This window comes from Onychomys torridus, chromosome 12 (assembly GCF_903995425.1).
Source record: "Onychomys torridus chromosome 12, mOncTor1.1, whole genome shotgun sequence".
NCBI lineage: Eukaryota > Metazoa > Chordata > Mammalia > Rodentia > Cricetidae > Onychomys > Onychomys torridus.
Window position 1 is genome coordinate 64,602,236 of NC_050454.1, and position 15,458 is coordinate 64,617,693.

A 15,458-nucleotide genomic window follows, 5' to 3' on the forward strand; every position below is an offset into this window, starting at 1 on the left:
AGATCAAGCTGAATTGAAAAAGCATAACAGGTATATTGAACACAGCAACTCCTGGGTGAGTTCTCCAGTCCCAGAGATTGAGGCCAGAGAAGTCCTGCACACACACAGACTAAAGCAGGGAGATCTTATAGGTTGTAGGTGAGGGGTGATGATGTGTCTGCCACAGCTGGGTTCTTGCCCAAGTACAGTCAAAAGCTGAATGGTTTGGTGGGAACTTGAATGGCAGGCAACTTCAGGAGAGGAGGCTGCAACAGCCACCAGGAATGAGGAACTGGGCTTTCTGGTGCCTTCCCTTTGCTCAGAGACTCTCTGAGCAGGTGGGGTGTGGAGAGAGAGAGGGAGATCGAGAGCAAGAGGGAGGGAGGGAAAGAGGGAGAGAGAGAGAGAGAGAGAGAGAGAGAGAGAGAGAGAGAGAGAGAGAGAGATGGGGCTTTCTAGACCATGCAGGGGCAAGCTGGCGGGTCTAACCGAATGGTTATGACTGCCTATCATTATGGACCACCTTGCAAACAAGTGTTTGTTTCAGGAAGTTGTTATGACTAACTTGTTATGCTTACATTCTGCTTTTGTAACCCCACCAGTTGGCCTGCCAGATCCCCCATTTGGAAGCTCCCTACCCCTGAGCTATAAAGACTTTGTCTCCCTCACATCAATGCTGAATCTCAAACCCCACTTTAGGGGGGGAGGCAGCCTGTATACATAAATAAAAATGGGTCAGTGGTCTTTCTCCTCAAATCTTTGGGATTAATAGATAGTATTAAAAAATTGATCTAGGTGTAAGCTCCAAAGGAAACTCCAATTCCCTAAACTCCAAGAGGCAGAAATGAGCTCATTCAGAAATGATCTTAATTTTGACTATTTCTAGTGGTTAGACAAAAGCCAGCATTCCTCAGGAACCTGTGAAGCTGGTTCCCCTCTGGCAGAAGGACAGATGGCTGCCTGTGCTGCCTCTTAGCTTATCAAAGCTCATGCTGGCCTTCAGGCCCCCTTAGTTACACATTTTAAAGTCCACAAAGTCCATGATTCTCCCTGAACTCAAAGACAGCCCTGGCCATGTTCAGTCTACTTTCCCTCTCTGCTCTGGACTCTTCCAGATGCCGTGGACTGTTCTCTCTCTTAAAGCTACAGTTAAAAAAATCTTTTCCTTAACTATATCATGGAGTGGTCGTGTTGTCAGTTTATACACCAGGAACCATTGCAAATATTTTATCATGCCAGCTTTGTCACAGATTATTTGTCACAGGGCTGGAAAGGTGACTTAGCAGTTAAGAGCACTAGCATGGCAGCTCACAACTGTCTGTAACACACATTTGGTGAGATCTAGAACTTAACATGGTTCAAACCAAACAGTAAGCAAATTTTTCTTTCAGTATATTGCTTTACATTTATTTATATTTCTATTTACACTTTTTAAAAAAAAGATTTATTTATTTATTATACAGTGTTCTGTCTGCATGTGTCCTGGCAGGCCAGAAGAGGGCACCAGATCTCATTACAGGTGGTTGTGAACCACCATGTGGTAACTGGGAATTGAACTCAGGACCTCTGGAAGAGCAGTCGGTGCTCTTAACCTCTGAGCCATCGCTCCAGCCTCCCTGTGAACATCTTATCTCTCCTGTAAAAAGGACCTCAAGAAGCTGTCTTCACTTTCTCTCCTATTCTCCAGATTCCCTAGCCCTGTCCATGTCCAGCCTACTTTTTCTGTCTACTCTAGGCTCTTCCAGATGCCTTGGAATATTTTCTCTCCTTTATTCACAATAAAAACCTTCCCCCTAATGGATCAGCAGTTTCAGTGGTTTCTTTACCTCGCCCCCTTGCGAGCACAATCAACTGTTATTTTATTGTACTGCTTACTTCTCCTGTTTTGCTACTGATGTCCACATGTAATTTTCTCAGTGATTATGGTCTCTTTTGAGGTCTGTTTAATTCGTGTTACAGAGGCTTGGTATAAAGTGCAAACTTACTATTTTTTCATCAGCGAACAGTAAATATTCAGAATAGTTTATACTGCAACATATTCTTTTAATTCCTTATTTTGGTTTATGATACAGCAAGGTGAAGGCTGAGTTAGGAAGGATCATTAAGTCTGGGGACTGTCCTGGCTTCTTAGAAATGTCTTGTATCCAAAAAAAAAAAATGATGATGATGATGAAATTCACTCGTAAGCCTCAAGAGATGGCTTAGTAGGGAAAAGGTGTTTGCCACCAAGCCTGAAGTCACCCTGGGGGTTACACAGTAGCGTAGCTAGCACCAACTCTAGAAAGTTGTCCTTGGACTGGCAGACAGGCAGTCATACTCAAAATGAACACAACTTATGTATTTACCTATTATTACTTTATTTCTTTTTTTTTTTTTAAGATTTATTTATTTATTATGTATACAGAAGAGGCCACCAGATCTCATTACAGATGGTTGTGAGGCACCATGTGGTTGCTGGGAATTGAACTCAGGACCTCTGGAAGAAGAGTCGGTGCCCTTAACCTCTGAGCCATCTCTCCAGGCCCTATTTTCTTTGTTTTTCAAGGCAGGGTTTCTCTGTGTAGTCCTGCCTGTCCTGGAACCCTCTTCCTCTGTGGACCAGGTTGACCTCGAACTCCGTTTGCCTCGAAATCCGTTTGCCTTTGCCTCCCCAGTGCTGGGATTAAAGGCGTGCGCCATTACGCCCGGAAAATACAATTTTAAAAGAGAATTACTGTTGCCGCTTACCTATTTTTATCTGGACAAGGCGCGGAAAGGCGATTTCAAGGCAATTTACAAGCTCAATTTTAGAAGTGCATGGGACAGAATTAAGGGGAAACGAGAGGCGTTTGCACGTTGCTCTTGGCCATCCCGCAGAAGTAACGTATTTAAGAGAGGTAACCGTGCAGGACCTTCCGAGCCGCAGACCACCGCCCGACCCCCACTCCCTACAGCGGCTTTAAACAACTCCATAGCAACCTCAGCCCCACCACCTTGACAGGCAGCCGTCCGCGCACGCGCGCGGATCCGGGGGCGTCGGAAACGCTCCCCTGGGCCGAGCCCTTTCCCACAATGCCGCGTTCCGGAAGTTGCCTCTCGTGAAAGGTGACTGGCTCGGCGGTGTAGCTCTCTCGTCGTCACCAGGAGGAAGCGGAGCTGGCAGCCGGCTCCGGACCCGTCGCGGAAGGCAGTTATGGGCGCCGTCGTCCCGGGTGAGGACTGGTCGTCGCCGCTCGCCCGTCCCGTCCGCCACGCCGCCGCTCTCGGCTCCCCGGGCCGCCGGGGCCGCGGCCTCCTGGGCTGCGAGTGCTGTCAGTCCCGGGGGCGGCCGGTGACTCGCGGGGCCGCCGCCGCCGCCGCGGCCCTGGGTCCCCAGCCGGCCCCGCGGTCACCGAGCAGTTGGTAGGGCCGGCGGGTGCCGGGAAGGTGGCCGGGGTGGGGGTGAGGGCTGGCGTGCGTGCGTGCGGGCGTGCGGGCGAGCGCCCGGTGACACCATGTGGTTTGTGAGCGCGGCTGGCGCGGTCACCCGTGGGTGACAGCGTTTGCCCACCCTTGCAAGCCACGTTTTTAGAGAGACCGGCCGACAAGGCTTCCTCCCCCGCCGCGCTTGTGATGGCAGAGGAAGAGCCGGCAGGGCAGAGGGGACGAGAGTAGTTCTGATTTCAGTGCCGCATGCAGTCGCGAGCGAGTCATCGGTCCACGATGCCCCTTCTTATCTGGAAACTCACCCGGTCATAGTCCGACGGAGGACTAATGCTCTCTAGCACCCTTCCCCACGACCCATCTGTTGTCCTCATAGCTGTCAGAATTTTACGGTTGCTCCTTTCGGGAGCATCGACCGACTCCTCCGGTCCACTGCTTGCCGTAATTAAAAACTGTCTCTCAAGTTTTCCTTTGCTGACTCAAAGGAAAAGGCAGTCCTTAAACCAGATTTTCTGGTGCTGCTTTCACAACTGTAGGCTCATGACTCGATTGTTTGTCTACCTTTTTCCTTTTCACCAGGAGGAGGTTCTTCTCGTCTCAGGATCTATTCGTGTTTTGTTGTCTGTTTAGTTTTTTTTTGTTTTTGTTTTTTGTTAGTTTTTTGAGATAGCCTCGCTGTGTAGCTCTGGCTGGCCTGGAACTTTCTAACTGCCTGCTTTGCCTTAGGAGTGCTGTGATTAAAGGTGTGTGCCTTCGTGCCCAGGCTTAGATACTATGATGTATTAACGCAGGAAGTTTTTCTTGAGGACCTACTATATATTGACCGAATGCTATAGGCAACAGAAGTGCTGCCCAGAACCGGTTCTTTCTCCTAAAATTTCAAATTGCAAAGAGAAAAACAGCGTGGTCAGATTATATATTTGAAAAGCAATTAACTGTAGTAGAGAAACGAGTAAAGGAACAAGGATAATGCACGTTTTGTTTTGTTTTGTTTTCAAGACAGGGTTTCTCTGTAGCTTTGGAGCCTGTCCTGGAACTTGCTCTGTAGACCAGACTGGCCGCAAACTCAGAGATCCGCCTGCCTCTGCCTCCTGAGTGCTGGGATTAAAGGCTTGTGCCCCCTCCCTTTTTCTAAAAGCTGTTACTGAAGTGATGGGGACAAGGAAGTACTGAAGAGATAATCTTGGTCGAAAGGAAAAGGAGTTGTGGTCTCAGAACCCAAAGAACTGAATTGTAGCATCTCTTGCTACCTTGGTCTGTCACCATTTTGTTTCTGAATTTCTTCCTTTAGTGAATATCCTCATTTAAAATATTGTGGGGGTTGGGGATTTAGCTCAGTGGTAGAGCGCTTGCCTAGCAAGTGCAAGGCCCTGGGTTCGGTCCTCAGCTCTGAAAAAAAAAAAAATTTTTTTTGTGAAAATCAGATATGATAGTTTTGGAAGGGCACTATCTAATTAGGATTCATTAATTGTATGAGAGTCAGTATTGCTAGTGTATTGGAGCCAAATTAAAAGTACCAGACAAGTACCAGAGTATAAACTTGGACATTTGGCTTTTTAATGAGTTCATTAAAGTGGTGTGATACAAATGACATTTGAAGGTGAAGGTTGCACTAATGTAGTACATATTAGAGGGGGTTAGATTGGAGAGGAGAACTTGGATACTTTTTTTTTTTTTTAAAGAGGACTGTATTTTATATAGCAATTTATTTATATTTATGGCAGTGTCTCAATATATCCCAGGCTAGCATCATGCTCAGTATGTAATAGTTGAGAATAACCTTGAATTCTTTTTTTTGGAGACAGGGGTTTCTCTCTATAACAGTTCTGGCTGTCTTGGAACTCTCTTTGTAGACCAGGCTAGCCTCAAACTCATAGAGATCACCTGCCTCTACCTCCCAAGTGCTGGGAGTAAAGGCGGGTGCCACACCACCCGGCTGACCTTGAATTCTTGACATTCCTACCTGTGCCTTCTGAATGGTAGGATTGCTGGTGTGTTCCACTATACCTGGTGTGTGTGGTGCTGAAGATTGAGCCAGAACTTTGTGTATGGTAGGCAATCATTCTACACACTGAGCTACAGCTTTAGCTCCCATCAAAAAAGAATTTTTTTTCCCAATATTTTAGATGATTCTTGGTAAAGGAAGGGTAACTGTCTTAGTCCAGTAGTTGCCTAGCATTTTGCCCAGCATATACAAGGCTTCGATTTGTATCCAGCACTGAGACAATAAGCTGGATGAAGATTTTCCTTGAACGAGATAATTACTTCACTTATACAGATGTCTTGAATACCCTTAATAACACTATCTCATCAAGAGCTGAAGGAATATTTCTAAGACTTTATGCCAGGATGGTGATGAAAGCTAAGATTAGAATTAACTGGAAGTAGGGCTGGGTTGTAGTTTAGTGGTAGAACACCTATAAGAAAGAATTAAATGCAAGTGTTTTCTGCAGACACTACTTACCATTTGTGCAACTAAACGTTTAATATGCATCTGTCATTGAGTTTTAGCCTTAATAAAATACAGCTCAAAAATCAATATTTCAAGATAGACTTGTAAATTCTTTTTAACACTCTTAATATTTTCCAATTTTGAAATTTCAACTAAAAAGGCAAAGATTATTGTGTAGTTATATTAGCCATAAACTTCCAAATTGGGTTTGTTGGTGACATAATGTAAATAGGCAGTCAATCCTCATTCATACCCAGATGACAGGCTAGTACAGAGAATTGTATAATTTTGTTTGTTTTTAAATTATCTTGCAAAATTTCAAACTCTGTTAGTGGATTATTTTCAGAACAGTAATTATGTAGTGAGGAGTTGACTATCTTTTAATGTTAGACATTGAAGCATTTCAAGATAGGTGTAGCCGTGTGTTGGTGACACATGCCTGTAATACCAGCACTTGGGGGGCAGAGCCAGGTGGATCTCTGTGAATTTGAGGCCAGCCTGAACTATAGAGTGAGTTCCAGGAAAGATGCAAAGCTACACAGAGAAACCCTGTCTTGAAAAACAAAAACAAAAACAAAAACAAACAAAAAAAATAGGTGTAAAAAGATTGGGACCCTTGACCTTTACATTTGTAAAAAAAAAAAAAAAAAACCCTAACTTTGTCATCTGAAAAACAGGATGATACTGTGTATTCTATGCACATAAGAATTATTATTAAAAGTTTGATGGTATATCCCAGTGGTGTTTCTGAGTTGTAAAGTGCAGTAGACATGCAAAGCATTGAGTGTGGCTTAGTTAAATTTTATCTTCTAAACCATACAAGTCATTTTTTTCTTTCATATTTTATCTTTTTGTTTTTAGTCAAGCTGAGTTAATCTTGTTTTCTAGATTGTAATTTTGTGTCAGTGAACAATCCATGAAGTGCCAACATGGGAAAGAAACGAACAAAGGGGAAAAGTATTCCAGTTAAGGCTTCCTCTGAATCTGCAGGTATATTTTACCATTTGTTGTTAAAGCCTGATATGAATTTTCTGTTAAATTTATTTTTATGTGTACTGTGTAAGTGGAGTATCTCTGTGTCTCTGCAGCCGCTCTCAAATAACCATTCAGAGACTTAAGTATAAATGCTCAGCCAATAGCTCAGGCTTGTTAGTAGCTAACTCAAAATAACCCATATTTCTTATCTGTGCACTGTCATGTGACTCAATAACCTTTTTTCAATATGACAAGTTCATCTCTTCTCCACGTCTCCTCCCAATTCTGAGAGAGTCCTCCTCTCCTTCACACTCTCTCTTTTCTATAAGTCCCTCCTAATCTCTGCCTATCCAGCTATTGGCCAGTCAGCTTCTTTATTAACCCAATCACAGTGACACATATTCACAGGGTATAAAGGAACATTCCACAGTACTGTGTGCTTTTCCTTGTATGTATATCTGCATGTGTGCATGTAGTGCTCACAGAGGCCAGAAGAGGGCATTATATCCCCTGTATTAGACGGTTGTGAGCCACTATGTAAGTGCTAGGACTCAAACCCAGACCTCTTAGAAGAATAGCCATTGCCCTTAACTGCTGAATTGTTTCTCCAGTCCCGTCGACGATGTGTAAGTTATGTATCTATTGTTATGTAGTCAGGGTTTAACTATTTATTATTTTTATTATATGTACTTCCCCCTTGTATGTCAGTGCACCATGTGCATTGCAGTGCTTGTAAAGGCCAGAAGAGGGTATCAGAGCCTCTGGAATTGTAGATAGTGGTGGTTGTGCCATGTAGGGGCTGGAATTGGAACCAGGTCCTTTGGAAGAGCAACTGGTACTCTGAACCACTGAGCTTGCTTTCCAGCCCTATTTATTTATTTTTTTAAATATTTAGTTTTATGTGAATGGGTCTTTTTACTGCATGTATGCTTTATGTGCCACATCTGGAGAGTGCCTGTGGAGGTCAGAAGAAAGTATTGGATCCTTGGAAGCTAGAATTAGACATGTTTGTGAGCCACCATGTAGGTGCTAGGATTGGAACCACAGTTCTTCTAGAAGAGCAGCCACTGAGCTTAACCATTGAACCATCTCTCCAGCCCATTTCTTTTAAGACACAGTCTCACTATGTAGCTCTGACTGGTCTTGAACTCACTGAGGTCTGCTTGCCTTTGCCTCCCAGGTGCTAAGATTAATGCACGCACAACCAAACCCAACTTAGATTTTACTGTTATTGTATGTGTGTATGGTATGTATGTGTGGAGGGTTAGTGCCTCTGTGCCTAGTATGAATGTGGAGGTCAGAGGACAACTTTCAGGAATAGCTTCTCTCCTGCACATCAGTCTTGCACATCAGGCTGGCCCTATTTTAATATTTGTTGTATGTGTCATTTGCCTTCTATATTCACCTTTTTAAAATATTATATTCTGTTAATGGGTTTTTTGCTGGCATATGTGCTATCATCATGATGTCTTATTGATATAAAGGACCATGACTGCATATGTTATAATTCATTTAGCTTTTCCTTTACTGTTACAAATGTAGAATTCTTTTTAACTTCTGGTGTTATCAGTGGAACAATAATGGTCCCTAATAGCATTGCTGGGCGGTGGTGATGCATGCCTTTAATCCCAGCACTCAGAAGGCAGAGGCAGGCGGATCTCTGTGAGTTCGAGGCCAGCTTGGGCTACAGAGTGAGTTCCAGGATAGGCTCCAATGCTGCAGAGAAACCCTCAAAACAAAACAACAACAACAAAAAACAATGGTCCCTAGTAGGATAATAAAGTGTCTATTTTCCTGAACATTTGCCAGTTTTGGACAGTATCAATTGAAAAACTCTTTGCTTATTTGATGCTTTGAAGGATTGTTCTTCTCTCCTCCCCCTAATCTCTGCTTCTTTCCTGGGTTTCAGTGGTTTTTCTCCATAACCTTATTTGTGTTTGTGTTAACTTCTTGATGTGTGTTCATTGGACAGGAAGCTAGTTGTGCTACTTGATTTGTTTCTGAGGCTCTAGCTTCCATCAAACAACTCAAACCCTTCATTCCAAAGCCCTTTATTGACTTGTCCTAACCTGACTTCCAGTCTCAAATCTGGCAGTACAATGTATGACACTGTCATTTAGGGAGTTAGCACACACTTTTTCTTTTCTTTCTTTTTTTTTTTTTTTTTTACACATTTTTACATGCCAATTAGTCTTTTCAGTTAACATTTATTTATTCATCCATCCATCTATCCATCCATCCATCTATTTATTTATGTATTTATTTATTTGAGATGGGGTCTTTTTATATAGTTTTTGCTGGCCTGGAACTCCATGTTTAGGCTGACCTAAACTCAATGCTGGAATTAAAAGGTATACACCGTCAGTCTGGTTGCCTTTCACTATTTGAGGACAGTTTTCAGTGTAAGGTATGAGGTAAAAAGACGACTCCAAATTCTGGTGTAGTCTTCTAGTAGTTATTTGCTCTTACATACTTAGTTTTCTCATTGTCATTAGGAATAGTAGTGTCTTCCTTCTAGGTAATTATGAGGATTAAATGAGATGAATATATATATATAAAACAATTTATAGGATGTGTTTAATCAATATCAGAGACTTTGATTACTGTAAATATCTTTTAGTACTTTGTTTTATCTACCTCTTGAAATTTTTGTGTCATTAGACTTTCCTTCTGCGTCAGATAGTCGGTTTGAGAAGTTCGTAGGCATTGCCTTAGTTTCTGTTCCTGATGGAATGAGCTGCCCAAGAAGGAAGAGGTGTGGCTTGGTTACATTTAGGTTCTCTGGGAACTAACGTAGTCTCTGGCCTGTAATGGGTATGTTATGGAATGAGTGAAGAACCTCTTTTCCTGTCCTTCAAAGGTTAACAAAATAGATATATGATAGATATATGATAACAGGCCTTACTTTTTTTTAAAAAAAAACATTTTTATTGATTATTTGTGAATTTCACATAATGCACCCTCATCTTGTAGTCCTTCCAGGTCTAGCCTCCACCTTTCTGGCCTCCCCTCCAAAAAGATTTTTAAAAATTCCAATCTGTGTTGTCCACTGGAGCATGGCCAAACTCCTGGTGGCCAGTCCCTTAAAGAAAAGTGAGTCATTCCCCACATTCCTGCCAGTAGCATTTATTATGGAGAGCTACACTTAAACATCCTTATTACAATTTTTTTCCTTTTTTTAAAAAAAAAATTTTTTTTGAATGCTGAATGCTGTTTATTGAAGGAGGGAGGAGGTCTTAAATACAGGCTTACAGTACAATGGGAGAACCCCGGAGGATAGAAGTTCGCTTCCGATGTTTTACAATCTTGCATCTAAGTTGTTAATGCCCAATATGCAGGATACACAGACAAGGAACTTCCCTTAAGCATTCAAGAAGGTGGAATCTTGCAGGGAATTAGCATAGGGAGGATATCAAGGTCAAGTTCAGCCAGCAAGGCAGCAGTTACCCAAGATGGAACCAGGGCCCTTCAGGTACCCCCCTTTTACTAAAATATGAGCTTCTGACTTAGGTTGCGTGGGACTTCAGCAGGTCACCTTACCTGTCATGGAGACACCTGTCCAGGCCACACAGGTGCTCTATCTTAGGTTGGTGACCACCCCCCAGATATTACCAGTCTCTGAATACTCATTATCATACAGGCTCAATTGTGTGAAAGCTGCAGAGTTAACTGTTGAACAGGCCTTACTTAATGGAAGTAGACAGATAAATGGAAATGACTTTGTAGATGTGGTTATATTTAGGACATCACAACAAAATTTCTGTCCTTGAGAGATGGCTCTTAAGAGTGCTTGCTGTGCAGTCATAAGGACTGGAGTTTGGATTGCAGCACCTCCATAACAAGCCAGGTCTCCACAAATGCTCCAAGAGATCAACACCCTCCTGGCCTCTGGGCTAGCTCTTCATGTACACCCTCCCGTACATATTTGCACATATCCACAGAAATAAATCTTAAAAAAATGAATTTCAAATTTGTGAAAACTCTTTCTCAGAAGAGTTTCAGTGTAGCTCAGTGGTAGTGTTTGTCCAATGTGTGAGGCCCCAACCTCTCCCCCTGTACCACCAAGGGAAACAGGACATAGGAAAGTGCTGCTCTTCCTACTGACATGGTAGTCTCCTTAGGACCATATAGCTCAGTTGATAGAGCCCTACCTTTTTAGCACCGCTACCGCCACTCACAGTTGTCTTTCTCATCTCATCTTGTAACATCAAATGTCAGTCAGGATGCTGAGTGTTCTCATAGTCCGAAAGCTCATTTAGAGGAAATTTAATGTTGAAATTTGTATACATTCAATATTAACAATAAAAAGCCAAGTTTGATCTTATGTATTGTTCTCCCCCCCCCCTTCTTTTTTTTTAAATAGAACCAATGTGTAGACACCTTAGAAAAGGGTTGGAACAAGGTAATTTGAAAAAAGCTTTAGTGAATGTGGAATGGAATATCTGCCAAGACTGTAAGACTGACAATAAAGTGAAAGATAAACCTGAGGAAGAAGCAGAAGACCCTTCAGTTTGGCTGTGTCTTAAATGTGGCCATCAGGTATGTTTGAATTTTAATAAACATGAGATTTTAGAAAGCTCTGAAGTTGGCTTTAGTAGGTCTTATGTAAAAACAGTTTGTCTGGCCAATGGCAGTGGGCATGGGTCATGCATGTTCTCTGGCCAGCTGATTCTGAGACTAAATTTTTATATGTTGGTATTTGGGGAGGGTTCTCTTAGGTACCATGTTGTAACAGTGAGGGAATAGGAGTAGGCAGAGAGAGATGAAGAAACAGTTGCAGCAGAGCATAAGTCCATTGCAGAGTGACTCTGGTCCTTGGGATGTGTCCTGAGTAGAGGAAAGGGACTAGGCCTTTGTGCCCATGCAGAACAGGCCCTTTTCCTGAAGAGAAATTATAATCTTTAAGAAGGCAGCTAGTAGTCAGACCTTTTCGTTGGGACCGCTGTGTAGTTAGAGTTTTCCTGCCTGGCCCATAGTCAGGACAAATCTCTCTCACCCGCCAGTCCCACAGTCGCTCAGACCCAACCAAGAAAACACACAGAGACTTATATTGCTTACAAACTGTATGGCCGTGGCAGGCTGTTTGTTATCTACCTTTTCTATCTTAAATTAACCCATTTCTGTTAGTCTATACTTTGCCACATGGCTTGTGGCTTACCAGTGCCTTTACATGTTGCTTCTCATGGCGGCAGCGGCTGGTGGTGTCTCTCTCCAGCCTTCTACATCCCAGAATTCTCTTCTCTCTTGTCCCGTCTATACTTCCTGCCTGGCCACTGGCCAATCAGAACTTTATTTACACAGAGTGATATCCACAGCACTTCCCCTTTTCTTTTTTTTTTAAAGGAAGGTTTTAACTTTTATATAGTACAATTACATATATATAACAAAATAATTATCAAGCAAGAATTACAGTTACAATATTAAAGAAGATATCTATCTTATATTTGTGAGTCTAAGGTTTTATATCTAACTTATCTTTTATCATAACTGAGGAAATTATAACTATCTAGTCTTTAATCATATCAAAGACCTCAGAAGGATTTAATATTACCTGAGAAACAGGAGAAGGATGTAAGCATTTTTTAGGAGTCTTGTAGGGTAGACAGAGACAGCTGGCAGCCTGGACAGTCACCTAATGTTCCTTTGTAAAGTTGGGGCATTTGTCTTCAGCCCACAGGGCTAGAGTCTCTCGGTCACTTCTCTCAATGTCCTGTAGAATGTCTGGCCATTTTCTCTGCGAAGCAGGAACCTGAAGGACCATTTTGTCAAGCAAAGTTCAGTGGTCACCTTTCTTTGGGTCCTGTATGTCCAGTCGATCAAGCAGTCCAGGCAAGAACAGTTTCTTGCCCAAATGGCTATTTTTGCCAAGGTGAAGATAAGATATGAAGTGTCTTCAATGCCCATCCTCCTCTCTGAAGTAAATTGGTGCTGCCAGGAGCAGACATGTCTCACTGTCCAGAAAGTCTAAATTTTAAAAATATTTTAAATGCCATATTTTGAAGGTCTTTGAAGTATTTGAAGATTACCTATCTATCTGAAATATCTCTATGTATACCTAGAAGACTTAACTAACATGGCTATGAGTGTGATTATCACAGATGATTAATTATTAATCTATTTTTAATTATCCATTTCAATTTAAAATGAGCTATACAAACATAATATCTTAAACACGATTAGAAATATATACACAGTATAACAAAATTAACTAAGTTTGTATCAATAGACTAAAATCTATACCAATGTAAAACATTTTAAACAAGTTGTTGTTCTTTAGAAGTAAGTTCCTTAATCTACCCTTTCATCCTATTATATCTGTATCACTGCTGGCTCCCCAGTAAGACACAGAGACTTTATTAATTATAAAAAATTAGCCATAGTTTAGGTTTACTAACTAGCTCTTACAACTTAAATTAACTCATTTCTATTAATCTACATATTGCCACATGGCTCATGGCTTTACCTGTCCTCCAGCATGTCTTGCTCCCTCTGTGTCTCCTGGTGATCCTGTCTTTCTTCTTCCTAGTGTTTTCTCTGCCCTGAAAATTCTGCCTAGCTATTCACCATTTAGCTTTTTATTAAACCAATCCAAGTGACATTTCTTCACAGTATACAAAAAGGACTATTCTACAACACAGCTCTCTTTCATTGAGGATAATTTGGGGGGGGGGGGGGGGTGGGAGCCCATTTTTGGGTTCCTTGTGGCTTTACCCACCAGGTCCTCATAGAGGATGATTAGAGCCACGGGCCTGAGTGCAGGTGTTTAAAATGGTCTGCACTTGGCTATGCTGGGGGAGGGGGTCTTTTGCTCCACCCCTTGGCATCTCTATAAATACCCTGGGGCAGAGCCAGTCAGGGCCCATTGGAATAGGTTCCAGGCCCTCTCGAGGCTATCCTTTATTTTCTATCTGTTTATCTCCACACTATAAATCCTTCTATGTAATATTTCCTGCTGCTCACACTCAAGAAAACTCTGGGGAGCTGTGGGGTTGGTGGGTAAATGCCCCACAGGTGGGTTAGGTTGCTACCATCATCAAGTTACATTTCAGGCATTTAGAGGAATGAGTACCTTGGTCTTGGAGCCTGATCAGGAATCTGGTAGGTGCATCTCTCTTTCTCTACTTCTTTCTTTCTATCTATCTATCTATCTATCTATCTATCTATCTATCTGCCTGCCTACCTACCTACCTACCTATCTACTACCTACCTACCTACCTACCTACCTACCTAATCTCTCTTGAGACAGGGACTCAATATGTAGCTGGCTGGCCTGGAACTTACTCTGCAGGCCAAGCTTGCCTTAAATTCACAGAGATCTGCTAGCCTTGGCTTCTTCAGTGCTGAGATAAAAGGCTGTGAATCACCATGCCCAACTGATGGCAACTCTATATTAGGAAACTGGACTCCTGGTCAGTCTTACCATGAAAACCACAAGATGAGACAGACAACCAATTTTGTTTGTTTATTTCTGTTTTTTTTTTTTTTTTTTTTTTTTTTTTCCCCCTTCGAGACAGGTTTTTGGTTTTTTCAAGACAAGGTTTCTCTGTGTAGCCCTGGCTGTCCAGGAACTGGCTCTGTAGATCAGGCTAGCCTTGAACTCACAGAGGTCTGCCTGCCCCTGTCTCCCAAGAGCTAGGATTAAAGATTTGCACCAGGCTTTTGCTCCATTTTTTAAAATAAAAATACTTTTAACATAAAAACCAAATATTTTAAGATTTTATTTTTTAAAAGATTTATTTATTATGTATATAGTGTCTGCCTGCATGTGTGCCTGCAGGACAGAAGAGGGCACCAGATGCCATTGCTGGGAATCTTGGGAACTCTGGAAGAGCAGCCAGCACTCTTAGCCTCTGAGCTCTCTGTCCAGTGTATTGTGCGTGTCTGTGTTAGGCATGTGCACCTGAATGCAGGTGTTCATGGAGGCCAGAAGAGGTGGTCACAGCCCTTGGAACTAGGATTAGAGCAATTGTGAGCCACCTGATGTTCTGGGTCTGAACTGGAGAAGCAGTATGCACTCTTTGCGGCTGAGCCATATCAAGCCCACCCTCCATTATTAAAAAGTTGAAAATTATACAGAGATAATTGCAGATTCAAATGTAATTACACTCCTTAAAAATTAGCACACATACTCTTACACATTTTGCCCAATTTTTCCCAGTGGTAATATCTTACAAAATTTAAGTAATACCATAGCTAAAAATTTGACTTTGATAAAAATACATCAACTTTGATTTCCAGTCTTAGTTGTAGGTGTGTGGGGGTGTCTGTGTGGTAGCCATTCTTTCATTGGTGTAGATTCCATGTCACAGTTAAAGTACAGATAGTTTCAGTATCATATAGGTGTGGTGTTTGCCCTTTGTCCAGTCTTTTCAGAGCCCCAAAGTTCTGGAAATTGTGTATGGAGAGGATATAGTTTTTTCTTATAATGGATAAGCTTAGGCGGCTAGTGGAGATGGCTTTTGAAGCAGGGTCCGTGGGTGGGGTTTGTTCAGGTGGCAGTGATGGTAAGGATTCCAAGACTAAAGGAATAACATGAACCAAATTCTACAGTTGTGAAAGTACTGAGTATATTTTAGCCAAAGAAGAGAACATGGGAGTTAACTGGGAAGGAATGTTGGGGGAGGTGTTGTTCAGGAGTTTAGAGAACAAT

The 15,458-nt window shown here is 42.2% G+C and overlaps 1 protein-coding gene across 3 annotated transcripts in view; it reads left to right on the forward strand.

Moving 5' to 3' along the window:
* Positions 1–3,022: 3,022 nt before the first annotated feature.
* Usp16 (ubiquitin specific peptidase 16) overlaps positions 3,023–15,458 on the forward strand; it is a 34,961-nt gene continuing 22,525 nt past the window's right edge. Inside the window, exons 1-3 of one of the 3 annotated variants that reach the window (XM_036203189.1) lie at positions 3,023–3,170; positions 6,722–6,823; positions 11,172–11,347. In XM_036203189.1, coding sequence (XP_036059082.1) covers positions 6,763–6,823; positions 11,172–11,347 — 237 coding nt within the window. In that variant the 5' untranslated portion in view covers positions 3,023–3,170; positions 6,722–6,762. Of the gene's footprint in view, positions 3,171–3,224; positions 3,361–6,721; positions 6,824–11,171; positions 11,348–15,458 lie in introns of those variants that run through there. The other 2 variants (XM_036203190.1, XM_036203191.1) reach the window with 2 other exon arrangements.